General features: G+C 37.9%; 1 protein-coding gene across 1 annotated transcript; it reads left to right on the top strand.

The window, feature by feature from the left end:
- Positions 1–1868: 1868 nt before the first annotated feature.
- On the top strand, positions 1869–16012 carry thbs1b (thrombospondin 1b). The gene is made up of 22 exons (XM_007888069.2): positions 1869–2292; positions 2420–2507; positions 2837–3387; positions 3733–3808; positions 4372–4565; positions 4683–4811; positions 5222–5315; positions 6136–6312; positions 6743–6919; positions 7298–7471; positions 7608–7735; positions 7856–8008; positions 8224–8442; positions 8975–9082; positions 9248–9407; positions 9578–9696; positions 10938–11172; positions 11370–11597; positions 12256–12527; positions 13291–13388; positions 13518–13657; positions 13977–16012. The coding sequence occupies exons 2-22, from the start codon at positions 2441–2443 to the stop codon at positions 13982–13984; spliced, it is 3507 nt and encodes a 1168-aa protein (XP_007886260.1). The 5' UTR covers positions 1869–2292; positions 2420–2440; the 3' UTR covers positions 13985–16012.
- The last annotated feature ends 510 nt before the right edge of the window (positions 16013–16522 follow it).

The raw sequence follows: 16522 nt of genomic DNA, 5'->3' as shown, positions 1-16522 counted from the left end.
ACTCACCTGAGAGGCAGGGGCACATGTGTTTTCAATTAGGTTGTTTATTTCCAGGGTACAGGAACAAGTCACCAAGAAGGTATTGAGCCAGTCCTTTTTTTTAAGGACCTAAAACTATTTTAAGGCACGTCCCAAGCATTTCCTTTCAAGTGTAGTAACTGATCTCTTTTCTAGCCATGTGTGCCTGTAAAAACTCCCATACAGGCACTCATGCGGTGAATGACTAACTAATCTGGTGGATTGTTGTCAAGGTAAGGGAGGGGGAAGGTTACCAGCATATTATGAGGGAAACAAAATCAGAAAGGGAGCATTGAGAAAGGGGTGGGGGGTCTGTTGACCGGGGGGGGGGGGGGGGGGGGGCAGGGTGAAGAAGTGTACATTAACACATTAGGAAGGGGGCACAGTACGCTAAGGTGAAGTGCAAGGCGAGAGTGGAATGTAGATTTGGGTTGAGAACAGTGTCACTCACAGAAGTCCTCTCTGCCTTTCTCACACTTACTCCTCAACAGAAAGTGCAACCTCGACTTTCTTTGCTATCAATTCGGGATTTTAACCTTTTCACCGGGTTAAGTAGGACAGGACAGTGGTTTAAATCGTGCTGCAAATATGCCTATCATTTGTAAGCACCGCACGTTGTTCCCTAATCCTTGTTTAAATCATGCATTGACAGAGTGAATACCCACAACGTTGATCATATATACTTAACATCTAGCTGTAGGTTGGGCTATTATTCAAGGAAGAAATGACTTCAGTGAAGTGTTCTGTCTGTCTGAGTCAAGGGCAATGGGTCAGAGCATTAAACTTGCAGACTGTTGCACTCAGTCAATCCCCAATCAAGCGGATCTTTAGCAAGAAAAAAAGAGAAAGAATGCACCGACGTCAAAAAAAAAACTATTTCCTGAACAAATTCTTTTCCAGTGACGTAAAGCACGAATGGAAAGTCTAAGTAGAATATAATAAAAAAGCACAAAGTTGTATATGTTTAACTTACACACACACATATATATATATATACGTGTATATAGAAGGGTCTTAGGAAATACTTTGTTTCAGTACACTAGTTTAAACCAAACTAAAGTTTGCAAAGTTTGATTTTAAGCTGGATTGTTGCTTCTCTTAACACGACGTACAACATATGTAGCTTCGACCTTCTGTGTTACGAGTGTTACAAGAAGCAAAACAACACTTGTTCACCGTGTCTTGAGTTCGCATGAGAAGTGTCAGATATAAAATCTGTGGTGATTTGAAATGCTCGAGGCGTAAGACAGACTCACAGACCCGAAGACAGACATTTCAGACTTGACTCGGTCACATTTCCACCCAAAACCAATCCACACAACTCCCCCCGGTGGGGAACTTGACAAGTGCATTTCGCAAACTTCGTTGGAAAATGCGCTCTCACCTCACCTCATCTATATACATAAACGTTATCCGACACTTCACCACCCGAATTCTTGAAGCATCTCTCATTAACGTTGAAGCGTCTCGTTTTATATATGCCTTTTTAATACATTTCTTCAAATCATTGTTCTACCTGTATTTACATCCCCCCCACCCACTCACCCAACCACCCACCCACTGTGGAAATCACTTTTTTTTTAAAAAGTACACTTTTAAAACATTTACCAAAGTTTTATCAAACGGAACGCACTGAACGTTTTCTGTCCGACTAATGGGAAAAAAATATTGACGACTGCAGATGGATCTATTGAACAGAAAGCCGAGCCTGGCTCGTACCTCTGCAATAATATTTGAGTATTTTGGCTGATGGCCATTGGAATCCGCCTAATTGCTTTTCTTGCTGTGGGTTGTGACTGCTCTGGAACTGTATCCCTCTTGTTGTGAGGTAACTGAATAAACACAACCCCGTTTCCTTCCAGGGCCGGTGGTGATTGGCAGAGAGTGAGGCTGAGGAATGTGAGAGGGTATTTAAAGGAGATGGGAATCCAGTTCTTCTGTAGTATCCATCTCGTCTTCTCCAGCTTCAAGCTGAGCTGCTTTGCTTTGCATCGCTTCGCTTCTTCGCAACACAGTCGGGGACAAACAAAAATACTTTTAACGGCTCAGCTCTTCGGAGGAGAGAGAGAGAGAGAGAAAGACAGAGAGAGAGAGAGAGAGAGAGAGAGAAAAAAGAAGTTAAACGAGATCTGTCGAAGGGCTCACTCAGCAGCTTCAGGAATTTCATTGCCACTTTCTTCCTCTCTCCCTCTCTCTCTCTCTCTCTCTCTCACTCACTCACTCACACGAAGGAGTTTTTTTTTCCGGGGGACAGACTGAAAAACTTCTGTGCCGGTTAGTGAGTTATGATTTATTATCTGTTGCGACTGTGATAACCGAGAAGCCGCAGTTCGCTTTGTTTGGGCGACTTGGAAATTCCATCAACTTAATGTCTTCTTTTTTTCTTTTGAAAAAAAAACAGGTCGTTAAAATTACTTTAAAAATGAATTTACCACAAGGACTCTTTCTACTTGTAATGATTGCTGTCTGCTCAACCATGAGGATACAAGGTGAGTTGTGTTTTTTTCCTCCCCCCCTCCCCTCCTGATGTGGTGTGTGTTTTTGTGTGTGAGTGTGAGTATAGATATAATAGATATATGTGTATATATATATATAATATATATATGTGCTCTGTTACTGTTGGCGATAAGCGAAAGAGGACCAGGTATTTGCTTTGCCTTTTAAGTACTCGCATCGGTCAAATGTCTTAATGATTTCGTTCAAGATCCAACGTTAAAAGGTGTATTGTCGCCCCCCACCCACCACCCACCCCCTCCCCACCCATCCACCCACCCCCTCCCCACCCATCCACCCACCACCCACTCCTTTAACTCTGCAGAATCCGGAGCGGATGGGGTTTTCGACCTCTTTGATATCACCGGACTCACTCGCAGGAATCCTGGAGTGCAAATGATCAAAGGACCAGAGCGCAGCAGCCCAGCCTACAGGATCCTGGACGCTGACGCCATCCAACCCGCCTCACCCGACAGCTACAGCGACCTCATCGATCACGTTCACCAAGAGAAGGGGTTCATCTTCCTGGCCACTCTGCGCCAGATGAAGAAGAGCCGGGGAACCCTGGTGGCCATCGACACCCTGGAAGGCAGGCGCGTTTTCGAGATCATGTCGAACGGAAAAGCCAACACCCTCGACCTGACGATCACCATTGAAGGTAAACAGAGCATGGTGTCCATCACCGATGCCCACCTGGCCACTTTCCACTGGAAGAACCTCACGCTGTTCGTGCAGGAGGATGTGGCCACCCTCTACGTGGGCTGTGAGAAGATCAACCAAGTGGAGCTGGAGGAAGTCATCTACAAGGTCCTGAAGTCTGGCAACTACAAACTCAGGCTGGCCAAAGGTGGAACAGGTCTTTCCAACAACTTCCAGGTGTGTAGGGGTGGCGTGTGTGCGAATGGCTTTGCTCGGAAAGGGCGTCTGGATGGTTGAGCATGTATGTTGATATTTAAGGGATAAGAATGGAAAATTGAGAGAGGAAAAAAACTCTTTCCAAGTTGTAGCCCAGTTGCCAAAAACTCTTAAATCAGCTGTGGACCGAGAAGTAAATGCATACAAAAAAAAAAAAGAGTACCGTTATGGTTTTCGTAACAGCGTTTTTTCCTGCAATAAATATTAAGCTGTAAATACATTAATGCTAACAATATTAAATGAAATATAACATATTAACAGGCGAAGTAGCTTAGACCAATGGTACGTATTCTTTCTGTGACACAGGGACTCCTGCAGAATGTGCGCTTCGTGTTTGGAACCAATTTGGAAACCATCCTTCTCAACAAGGGCTGCTACAGATGTGAGTACTGGACCCAGAGCGCAGACTCCGAAGCGAACGTGTCCCACACACATTCTGCCAACATTCCTCTCAGGCAACAAGACGTTCAATTACAGTAGTGACATTTTTTAATTAAAGAGTTTCAAATTAAACTGGATCATGCAAATCTAATAAAAAAAAACACGCTCGCAAGTCAGTGAAGCCACTTCAAACATTCGAGAAGTGGAGCCTCACAGACATCACAGCCTTTCAACTATAACGACAAGTTTAGTGGCTGGCAAGGCAACTTTTGCTCATTTTGGTTAGTTCCATAAAGGTGTTCAGCAACTGAGCTCTAGTTCTGCTACCTCAGTAATAAAACAGTTTGCTCTATACTATGATAGGGTAACTGATAAATATATAAATATTTATTATTCCAGTAAATTTTCATAAGCAAAGATGAATCCATAAAGTCATGTGCTTCCCCTGCTCTTGGAGTTTGAATCTCAGCTCAAAGATATTTACTGGTGAGAGCTTAGCTAACGTGTTGAGAAAATATATTGCTCTGTTGAACAATTGCTGAATGTGGCCTCTCTGTTTTCTAGCCACTCGTGGGACTGTTACTTTACCAATTGAAGGGTCTGAAAAGCCAGCTCGCAGAACTCATTATTCTGCTCACAAAACCAAGGATCTTCAGACCATCTGCGGTATCTCGTGCGAGGAACTGTCCAACATGTTCAGTGAACTTAAAACTCTCAGGAAGCTAGTGACTCAGCTGGTTGACAACATCCAGAAAGTGGTAAGTCAACTAGAGCTGTTAAACAGTAACATTTTAGGTGTTTCAATAGTTACCTTTAAAGCTCGAGAGTGGTTTGTGTGTGTCATAATGAACTATCATGCCTTCACCTTTTCCCAGACTGCAGAAAATGAACTCATCGCTAGTACGATTGGAATCAAACAGATAGGGGGATGTCTCCACAATCAGATGCTCTACAAAGATAAAGACCATTGGAAAGTGGATAACTGCACAGAATGCAGCTGTGGGGTAAAAGCTTGAAACACTTTATTCAAATCCATTATTATAAATTGCAAGTAGATTAATTACAAAATGCAACACTTAAGATTCAGAATTTAGTTTTGTTTTTAGTTTAAATGTAGCATGGTACCAGTTTAAGACACTGTTACTTTTGTTAAGAACAGCAATTGTTGACTAAATGTTGTCGAATAGAGAATTCTCAAAGAAAGTTCATGGAAAGTGAGTGTGAATAGTACATAAACACTATCAATCTGAAAGATACTGCCAGCTGTGGAAACATTTGTAAATCTTTTTGAACGAACAATAAGTTTGATACTTCTATCAGCTTGTAGAGACCGTATCGTTTTTAACAAGGTGCTCAATGAATGACTATCGGTTATGTGTCCAAAGCCTTGTCTCATCTTTACTTTTCTTTTCAGTCAGCGGTTACCACTTGCCAAAGGATATCATGCCCTACTGTATCCTGTGCTAACGCTGTGGTTCCAGACGGAGAGTGCTGTGCTCGATGCCCATGTATGTACTAATGACATCAATCTAAATTATAACTGATAACGTTATCTGATGAGTTAGACACATAAGAATGCAGTATGAGCATTCGTAGGGAATAAGGTATTCCACTGTGAGACACCACTGAAGAATGATTGCTTTTCAATGATGGTTGGCAATCCTATGTCAATTTATATATCATGTATAAAAACAGAAATCCTTATTAGCAGATACCAGTGAAATTAAGCAATCAAAAGATACACAATTTCTAGAGGATTACAGGGTTATCAAATATAAATACATCCATTATACTAAATATTTTTTTGAGATCAAATGTTTTGGAATCATTTCTGAAGAGTAACATGTACATAATTGGAGAATGGCTTCCCTAAAAGACCCCAACAGCATTCAGTATTAAAGTCAGATGCAAAATTTACAAGCCCCAAATATTCAGAGCAAACTTCCCTTCTGAAATAATTCTACATTTTGCAGAATCATAATTTATTTGGAAGGTTGCTTATTTTGGCTGCCAAAAATGGAGCTAAAAGATTGGACATTCCTTAATGTTTTTCATGTGGTTTTGTCTTTCGTCACAAATTAAGAAAGATGAGGTTTGAAAGTCTATAGACATAAAGATAGCCAACCTAACCATAAGAGTATCTATAGATGTTAACCTTTGCCTGAAGCAAATACTTTTCATGAAAACATGTACAAACTCTGTAATACTGATAGGGTAAGGATAGGGTTAGTAAAGCATTGTTTGTAATTTAAAAAATCCAGATTAAAAGATATAAAAATATCTCATTGATTTCTCAACTCTTGCTGACATATGTATAATTTCCTACAGCAATTCTAAATGAATCTGAAGCTGGCTGGTCTCCATGGTCTGAATGGACACACTGTTCTGTCACTTGTGGCATTGGAACACAACAGCGGGGCCGCTCTTGTGATCGGATTAATAGCGACTGTTATGGGACTTCTGTTCAGACTCGCAGTTGTCATTTGGAAGAGTGTGACAAGAGATGTAAGTGTTTTTCCCCTCTCCCCACCCCACATAGTCACATGTACAAAGACAATAGGAATGTTTCATTATATACACTGTGGTACCTGCCTTTGCATGTACAAATTATATTTCTATTAGTTTCACACAGCAATATGAAACAGAGCCAATTCAAAGAAATTCCTGTTCTACCAAGTTAACCAAGTCAACATGACTCCATTCCACTAACTTCTCCACACCATAGATGAGGAAAAAGGCAACATAAATAGTAATGTGGCTTAAAAGCAGATATGCCACTGCATCAAAGAGACTGTGTTATATATTTATCAATGTACAAATATTTTACATGCTGGCTTAATTCATGAGTCTGTCATTTGTAGTCGAACAGTCTATTGTGCAGAGTCCACAAAGCAAAATACTGACACGGTGGTTTTAAAACTACTCTCTTTTCCAGTCAAGCAAGATGGTAGTTGGAGTTATTGGTCCCCTTGGTCCTCATGCTCAGTTACCTGTGGATCTGGAGTCATCACTCGAATCCGCCTGTGTAACTCTCCAATGCCACAAATGGGTGGTAAAGACTGCACAGGAGAGAAGAGAGAAAATGAGAAATGCGAACAGAAGCCCTGTCCAGGTAAATAATCATTAAACAAAGGAGAGAAAATCTGCTTGTAAATAGCAAGCAGTTTACAATGGTTTACAGCAGGACTACAACTGTTTGTTTTATGTATCAGAGTTTGCCTTATTTAAGAAAGGGCAAAATGTAATTAATTTTAGTCAGTAGATTATACTTTTTAACATATCCAAAGCTAAAACATATATGTGGAACCATGTAATATTTAAAGAACGTAGGAACAGTTTGGGATTTAGATAGGATTTCATCTGTTTGCACAAAAATACTTTATCAATCATTAATCCAAGTTAGAGCTGAAAAATGAAACCTAGCATTGTGCACTTTGGCTTGTGCATAATCCTCAAATCATTCAAATTCTGTTTTGTCTCAATTTTTCAGTTGATGGAAACTGGGGTATCTGGTCACCATGGGATTCTTGCACTGTCACCTGTGGTGGTGGAATTCAGAAACGAACACGCCTTTGTAACAGCCCAGCACCAAAATATGGTGGCAAAAAATGTGTGGGCAACACTCGTGAAACTCAACCATGCAGTAAATTAAAGTGCCCAATTGGTAAGTTTTTTTTTAATTGTTCCAAAGAACCTGTAATTAAATGTAGCATTTTCTGCCAAGTTAGTATCTATTTTACATCTTTTGCCATTTCAAATATTTGAAACTCAGCAACTCATATGCAAATGTTAACTTACAGATAGATGTCTATCAAACCCATGCTTTGCTAACGTCAAATGCACCAGCTTCCCAGATGGCACCTGGAAATGTGGTGACTGTCCTTCTGGTTACAGAGGAAATGGCATTAAATGTGAAGATATCAATGAGGTAAGTACAGTATTTGAGTCCAAATATTTGGACCATATTTTAAATGGTCTTGAAATAAACTGCAAATTTCTGTAAAACTATGGAACTCATATTCTAAATTCAGTTTTCACATTTTTTTAGTGCAAAGAAGTACCTGACACTTGCTTCATTGTCAATGAAGACCACCGATGTGAAAACACAGAGCCAGGTTACCACTGTCAACCCTGTCCGCTACGATACACTGGCAATCAACCATTTGGTAAAGGCATTGAAGATGCAACAAACAATAAGCAGGTGAGCTTCAATTATTATCCGGTCAACACTAGGATGAAATAAAAAACTGTTATATTTACAATCAATCAATGAAGCATGTTTTGAGTTGGGAGTAACTATTCAATAAATCTGTTAAGAAAAGCAACATGCTATTTGAAATATTAGAGAGGGGAACTGGATTAAGTGATTTATTTGCTTGAAATGAGACTAACTAGTTTCTTTTGTTCTTAATGTAGGTCTGTGAGCCACAGAATCCCTGCAAAGATAGGACACATAATTGCAACAAGCATGCCAAGTGTATTTATCTTGGTATATTTAGCGATCCAATGTTCCGTTGTGAATGTAGGCCTGGTTATGCTGGCAATGGCATCATCTGTGGCGAAGATACTGATCTAGATGGTTGGCCAAATGAAGATCTTACCTGTGTAGCTAATGCTACTTACCACTGCAAAAAGGTAAGCTACCATTCCTCAAATATTGAATTGCTCAACATTTTGCCCTCTTAAGATTCACTATCCAGTAACAATATTAGTGAATGGGTTTCCTAAATGAATTATGGTATATTATTTGGAATAAGGATAGGAAACTGTCAGCACTTTTACAGTTCAGGCTAGATTTGTATTAGCCTCAGGATAAATAAAAAAAATAGAAGTACTAAACATATGCCAGAAATAATGAATTTAGCAGCAACGTATCAGATCCCAAAGTATCTTGTCAGTTCCATGCTAAGATAAATTCACATTGTGACAGGCAGACAGAGGATGTGGTTTAAATAAAGGTTATTTTGGTCAGAAAATGTCTGTTACCATTAGTTATACAGACTAATTTTGATTTAGTCTTAAGAACACCCAATTTCTTTTTATTAGACAGCTGGTTGAAGTCAACCAGAACATTCCTTAATCTGTGTGTAAGATTTTTTTTCCTTGAAGTTTCATTTTTGGCTATAATACATGGTTAAAATGCATTCTTCCCTTGTTTTACATTTAGGATAACTGCCCATTCCTCCCCAACTCTGGTCAAGAAGACCATGATAAAGATGGAATTGGTGATGCCTGTGACAATGATGATGACAACGATGGCATTCCAGATGAAAGGGTAAGTTACCAAAAGCCTAGATTACCACAACTGAATTGCAGTTGAATAATGAAAGAATATTATACTGAATTAAATATGGCATATTTTCATAAAATGCAATAAATCCTTTGTCATTAAAAATGTGTACTTCTAACCATCCCATAACATATTTCATATATTTATTAGGATAACTGTCCATTCCTGTTCAATCCTCGCCAATATGACTACGATCGGGATGATGTTGGAGATCGTTGTGACAACTGCCCCTACAATCATAATCCTGATCAGGCAGACACTGATTCAAATGGAGAAGGAGATGCATGTGCTATAGATATTGATGGGGATGGTAAGGACACTGTTTATTCAAAGACTGCAAATTCATATTTTGGAGCACTGGTAATTTTACAATGTGTAAATATTAGACCACTCACTGTTATCTTAAAATGGTAAAAACCTAGAGAAACCAACTTTATACTGAAATTCCAGATAAATACTATTAATACTTTTGTTTTCCAGGCATTCTCAATGAGAAGGACAATTGTCCCTACTTGTACAATGTTGATCAGAGAGATACAGATTTAGATGGTGTTGGTGATCAGTGCGACAATTGCCCACTAGAACATAATCCAGATCAGGTAAGGTTTTCTATTTTTTAATTTTAATTAAAAATAAAAATATCAATTAATGTGAACACAAATATTGCTTTAACTCTAGGCTAAATGGAGATATTAACTGCTTTTTTTAAAAAAAGAATAGTAAATTGTGACTATTTTAAACAAAATTCTAATGGTTAGTAGATTCTACCTCGATAATGTCAAGATACCTCAGTAACCTGATATAGTGGTTTCTATAAAGAAAACTAGTGTTCAAATAATTGTCCACTTCCTTTAAAACATAATTATAAATCTTAGTTGTTTAGGTTCCTTTACTCTTTAAATAACACAACCTCTCCTTTGTGACAGGATTAACATGTACATCCTGTTTATTCAAAAACTTGAGAATTAATATTGCATAATCATGTGTAAAAGTCTTTCAACTCACCCGAGTTTACAATACAACCACTTGTGACACAAAGTACAATATGTGTGTGGAGAAGGTTGAATGTTAGCCATATGATCATTATCTTTCTTAGGTCATTACCTGCAGGTTTTACACACCAACAATTATGTCTTTTACCTGATCATAGGGAAACTGGTTCTTTAATGTTTTGTATTGCATAGAATTTAGCAATGACATCAATAGAAAACTTCATTATTAGAACAACTATTGTATTGCCTTTGATCTTACTTTGTCAATGATGGATAGGTTGTGATAAACAGTTATAAGAGAATTAAATGGGAGATGTTGAAGAGCCGCCTGGAATGCAGCATTAGAGATGTGAATAAATTGAAACATCTTCTAGTGCAAGACATTTATTGCTTAACTCCTAATAGCTAACATTGCTTAAAATTCAAATGCTTATAAATGCATTACTGCAGCTACTGAGGAATGATTGTAATGCTGGGAATATTTGTGGTATGAGGCACAGGCAAAAGAAAACCTTGTGTCAATGTAACTGTGGCAGTAAAGTGGTACCAGCTTGTAGCTAGTTTTAAAAAGCTACTGGTCCAAAGTCAGCCCGAGGTGAAATATATTTCGTGCATCCAGCTGCACATTGGAGCCAACATCCTCACAGCAGCACGGCACCCTTAGTGATTGCTCTGTTCCCAATTAATATGACTTTGTCTGAACTTGCAACAAGGAATGTTTAGCATATAATTCCTTGATATTTCCAAACATATGCATCTTTAATTATTCAGGAGGCTGTAATTGTAATATTTTGTAGTGCATTTCAAATTGGCAAATAAAATAATTTATTTGTGCTGTCTAATTTCAGGCTGATTCTGACTCTGATCTTGTGGGAGACACGTGCGATAACAATCAGGATATTGACGAGGATGGTCACCAAAACAATTTAGATAATTGTCCCTACATTCCCAATTCTAACCAATTGGACCATGACAAAGATGGCAAGGGCGATGCCTGTGATCACGATGACGACAATGATGGCATCCCTGATGAAAAAGACAACTGTAGGGTGAAATTCAATCCTGACCAACTTGACTCTGATGGTAAGAACATTTTACATTTGTATTGCCATTGGATACCATAAGAAAATTGCATGCAACTACCCTACACATTTAGTATAATCTCATACATAATCTGGGAATGTAGTGCAATTCATTATCTAGTACCAAATAACAAAATATTCAGTTCTGCTTTGAGAATTTTGTTCTTTGTCATAGACAAACTGTCTTTCTTTGTTCAGGTGATGGGAGAGGTGATGCTTGCAAGGACGATTTTGATGGAGACAACATACTGGATATATATGATGTCTGCCCTGAAAACTTTGACATCAGTGAGACTGACTTCCGCAAATTCCAGATGGTCCCATTGGATCCAAAGGGAACATCCCAAATTGATCCCAACTGGGTGGTTCGACACCAGGGCAAAGAGTTGGTGCAGACTGTTAACTGTGATCCTGGTATTGCTGTAGGTAAGTGAGCAGTACATAATAATAATCCTTTCATTCGATATAGCATCTTATCACAACTGTCAAAATGTCTCAAAGCAGTGCACAAGATTTCTTGTAAAGTGCAATAACTTTGTTTTTATAGATGAACAAATTAGCAAAAATATGCAAAAGATAGTAAATTCCATCTGTCAGTTTATTGCCACGTCAAAGTACACAATTGGATCAGAGTTAAAGTTCAGAAAAAGTTATATACACTTCATTCTTATCCTGATCAATTTGTTAATCAACGACTATCTGAATTCTCCAGGTTCAAATTTGACTGTCTATTTACAGCAGAGTGATATTTTTCAGTAATATATGTCCTTATGACAAAATTAAACCTATACTAAATTGAAGCAAGATACAATTCTTCTCCCAAAACAAAAGAATTGTCAATAATTATACCAAGGCACAGTGAGACTATGCTCTATGATAGCAAGGGCAAGACATTTCCAATATGAGACACCTTTGACAATATGTAGTTCCAAGGATGGACTGCCAGTTGTTTGTGTACATCATTAATGTATCTGGCCTGCAACATGAATAAAATATATTATCTTAAAATTACCCTCTTGAACAGAAGTCTAGGGATAATAGGCCATTGAAACAATCACTTAATACCTTTTGCCTTTATTTGTAGGATTTGATGAATTCAATTCCGTGGACTTCAGTGGCACTTTCTTCATTAATACTGAAAGAGATGATGACTATGCTGGATTTGTGTTTGGATACCAGTCCAGCAGTCGTTTCTACGTGGTCATGTGGAAACAGATCACACAAACATATTGGCATGAAACACCAACCAAAGCACAGGGCTATGCTGGACTTTCCATCAAGGTGGTGAACTCTACAACTGGTCCAGGAGAACACTTGCGTAATGCTCTGTGGCACACTGGGAATACAAGTGGACAGGTAAGAGAATCTACCATGTAAAACTAAATACAGTACTGGTACAAAATACATTGGCTCCGTATAGGTGTAAAAGGTGCAGCTTACAGTATTGCAGAAATAATTGTTACAAAAGATAATGTTTCTAAATCCAAAGCAGGAATAATTTTTTAACTAAAGTTAAAATGTTGAAAAATAAGAATATTGTCTATTAGAAATATATAATTAAGTACAAAATAAATTATATTTACCTGGCAAGATAAAAGCTTTATCTAACGATGCAATGTCAGGGTGTTCATCCTGAGAGCATGAAGCCAATTAAATTGACATTTTGTGATCAGAGGGTCAGACCTTCATTTCAAGATATGTAAAACCTCTATATTACATAATACAGATAATGCTCTCAAATAACCTTTTTTGTGTACTGAAGGCACAACCCTTTGTGGCATACAGTTCCACAGGCACCCTCTGATACTTAGCCATGGTAGTAATTTTTCATTCTTCCATCCTGTTCCTATACACTGTGCATTTTCCAGAAGAGGGCACTGAGCAGCAATCAGTAGTAGAATCCCAGTGAATCTCGCTCATTAACTCAAGAGGTGTTGAGGTTAACTGTAGCAACCAACTGTGGCCCAGGTTGAGATAAACTAACTCAGGGTGGACCAGTAACTCAAACGACTACCAGAGGAGTGACAATACCTGAATCGTATCTGTATGAAAAGACCTTTCTCTTTTGTTATTTTTAATTTGAGAACCAAGTGCTGAATTAAGTTTCTTTATCTGCTAGGTCCGCACTTTATGGCATGACCCTCGTAACATTGGATGGAAGGACAAGGCTGCTTACAGATGGCAGCTCACACACAGACCCAAAACTGGATTCATTAGGTAATCATTTCATGGACTATCCCTCCACTTCTTCAGAGCAATCATTCCAGACAAGCTCAAGCAAGATCTGTCAGAATAAATTTATATATTTTTTAATGATTCTAATGTTGTGATACTCTTATTTCTCAGAGTTGTAATGTATGAGTCAAAGAAAATCATGGCAGACTCTGGGGCTATCTATGACAACACGTATGCTGGTGGACGATTGGGACTCTTTGTCTTCTCCCAAGAAATGGTTTACTTCTCTGATCTCAAGTATGAATGTAGAGGTAATTATTGCATTCTTACTATTATTTAACAGCACAGCCTAATCCAATTTCATGGCCAAATTTAATATTATATTAACGTTTAATGTGCATCACGGAATGAACTTTGGTTCTGGTTAATTCAGCAGAGTATAGGTTAAGCTGATGGTACGAGAGAACATTTTCAGAATTTATCATTTACGAAATGTAACCTTATTTTAAGTAAATATAATTCTGTAAATATAAGAAAGCTGCTTTAATTTTAAAGAATCATGACAGTGTATTAAGACCCAATGTGCTGTTTGTGCTGAAGTGCCCTGACTATTTTTTCTTCTCTTGACAGATTCATAAAGTCAGCGTTACTGGAAGTGGAAATATTCGAAAGAAAGCTGGTCTTGCACCTTGTTATTTTCTTGAAACCAATCCTGGACCATTGTTTTCTTCTTCCTTTTTTCCCCTTTTGTTTGTGGGATTCAAGCACATGACCTGTATCAGCTGATAAAACTCACTGGATGCTATCGACAGAAATAAGCAATAAGTCTGCAAAGAAAAATGACTCACCACGTCTTAATGTACTGTAGTCGCTCAATTTTGCTTCTGAAGAATGGAATTCCCAGACACCACATAAATACACCTCTGTTGAATCTGGAAAGAGCTTTACTCAGCAAGTTATTTGTCATTTCAGTCCTACATTTCCTTAGCTGGAATTCCCATGGATGGAGATTGCACACGGTTAACAAGACCATTTCTGCTGTGGACACATTTTTTTTGTTATATAAAAACACAAGGGACTTATATGGTGAAAAGATAACTGAAGTTTGAAGTGAACAGAATAAATAGAATTTACAAAAGGGTAGGGAAAGGATTATGAGAATTTTTCTTGTAACTGAAAGACATCTGGAAAAAATGAAAGAACTGTTACCTTTTTGTACTGAACCGTATATTTTGTTTTTTTGTCAATAAATTAATACTACTCACCAAAAGTGCATATAGTAGCAGCATTATAGCTAGTTGATTCCATACAGAGTGAAAACCCAATTCCCTGCTATAAGCACTCTTATGACCAATCCCCCCCAACCCCGTACCAGGCAGTGCTCTGGATATGTGCTGACCAAACTAGGCCAGACCCAAAACATGAGGAAGATCAGGTCCAATCACAGTTCCAATAGTATAGCACAGTTAGCTCGTGCTTTTATTCCAAATGAAGCTAGTTTGATCGTACCAAGAATGGAGGAGAATCCAGAGAGCACTACCACCCTGTTCAGCATCTGTGTTGACCTCTTTGGAAAGGGTATTTGCTTTAAATACTGCGATTAAAAAGGCACAAGCAGACCATTGAAAGAATGCCCTTCTCTTTAACTAACATTTGCCAAAATGGCAAATTGTTCTGACTGTAGATAAAACAATTTTAATATCAGAAATTATTTATTTTCTTATCCTGGATGATTTATGGATTGAAGGACACTTTAAAAAGAAAAGCGGCAGACTATCCATGAGAGTTTTTATCACTAGTCTTTGTGTGCATTGTAAGATTGTAAATAGAGTGATTATTTATTAACATTTGTTCTATATTGATGCTAGGTAGTTTTAGGTGTTTTTTCATTTGAAATTTGTGTCCTTGTTTGCAAAGGGCACTTCAAGATGAAGCTGAATGTGGGTGAGTCTGTAATCAATATGTTATTCAGGCTACTGTGTTTCAGCCCTGCAGAAAGCTTCACTCTGCCAGTTTCAGTTAACCTTCAGAAGAGCCTAGAAACTGTTTCCTACAACCACAGGTGCCCTTGGTACAAGTGGATCTATATCTTTTCCAAAAAGTGAAAAAGGTGAAACTTCTATGTACAAATATTACCTCATTGTTGTGTGATCAAGAAGAACCTTTGGATCAAGCAGCAGAAAACCTTCGTCACGTGTCTAAAGTACCCTGATGCTACTGTAGTATAAAAAGGCTTTGTACATAGTCAAAAATTTATTTTTGCAGAAGAAAAATGTATCCCCAATAAGGAAATGGCATTGAAAACATTTTTGTTCTATGCTGCCATGTGTTTCTTTTTCTTCCTAGCTTCTTGTATGTCACTGCTCATTTTTAAATAAATTATTGTTTCTCAGTTGCAACTTGTAACATTAAACAGGTAAACAAATCTCATTATTTTGTAGATACCCTATTTAAGTAATTTATCAGGAAATGCTACCTAGAGAGTTAGTGTTTCTGTCTGTATGAAACTTTTGCACACTGAATTGATGTTGCTTTTTTACATACTGTTTATCATTAGCAATGCTTTTTGTACACCTTTCTAACCATTTTACATTTAGAGCTGTTCAAGTCACGCAGTGCCATTTGTAACAAACATGAAATGACAATAAAATGTATAGAAACCTGTACCATCTTGCCTATAGATTGCATTCCTGTTGTACTAACTGACAAACATTCAATTTCTTTAAGACTAGATACACTTTATAAACTAATCACCAACTCATTGTGAGTAACTTTCTGATTTCTGTTACACCAATATTTGGTGTAAAATCCAAATGCCATTTTTCAAATTAAAAATACATTTTTCATCTGCTGCCATAAAACCATAATGTGGTTGTTGGCAAATGTGGGAGACTAAAGAGTAAAACCTTTTTTTTGGTTAAAGCTTTAAATATAACAATTTGAAAAGTATGTGGGAGAAATTCCACCTTAAACAAGATGTGCTCTATATAGCTTTCAGAATTTTTAAATATGGATTCAACCTCGATGTTAAAGTTAAGATTGAATTACAGAATTTGCTAAATTCTGGACACTCAGAAATGTTAGAGAGAGTAAATCTAGACCCCAGTAGATTTTACTGTGCCCCATCTGTCATTTTCTTTAGTTGTTTCATCCCCTTCAGATTGAACCTCAAAATT

The sequence above is a fragment of the Callorhinchus milii genome, unplaced genomic scaffold, assembly GCF_018977255.1.
Source record: "Callorhinchus milii isolate IMCB2004 unplaced genomic scaffold, IMCB_Cmil_1.0 Scaffold9, whole genome shotgun sequence".
Lineage (NCBI taxonomy): Eukaryota > Metazoa > Chordata > Chondrichthyes > Chimaeriformes > Callorhinchidae > Callorhinchus > Callorhinchus milii.
Note: the sequence above shows the minus strand (reverse complement) of the source record. Positions and strands in the feature narration are given on the sequence as shown.

What these genes read in the sequence shown, in the direction of transcription:
- thbs1b (XM_007888069.2), top strand. Translation starts at nt 2,441, where the DNA reads ATGAATTTACCACAAGGACTCTTTCTACTTGTAATGATTGCTGTCTGC. An exon ending in TAAATTAAAGTGCCCAATTG is followed by an intron (nt 7,472 to 7,607) that starts GTAAGTTTTTTT and finishes GTTAACTTACAG; the next exon opens with ATAGATGTCTATCAAACCCA. An exon ending in TATAGATATTGATGGGGATG is followed by an intron (nt 9,408 to 9,577) that starts GTAAGGACACTG and finishes TTTGTTTTCCAG; the next exon opens with GCATTCTCAATGAGAAGGAC.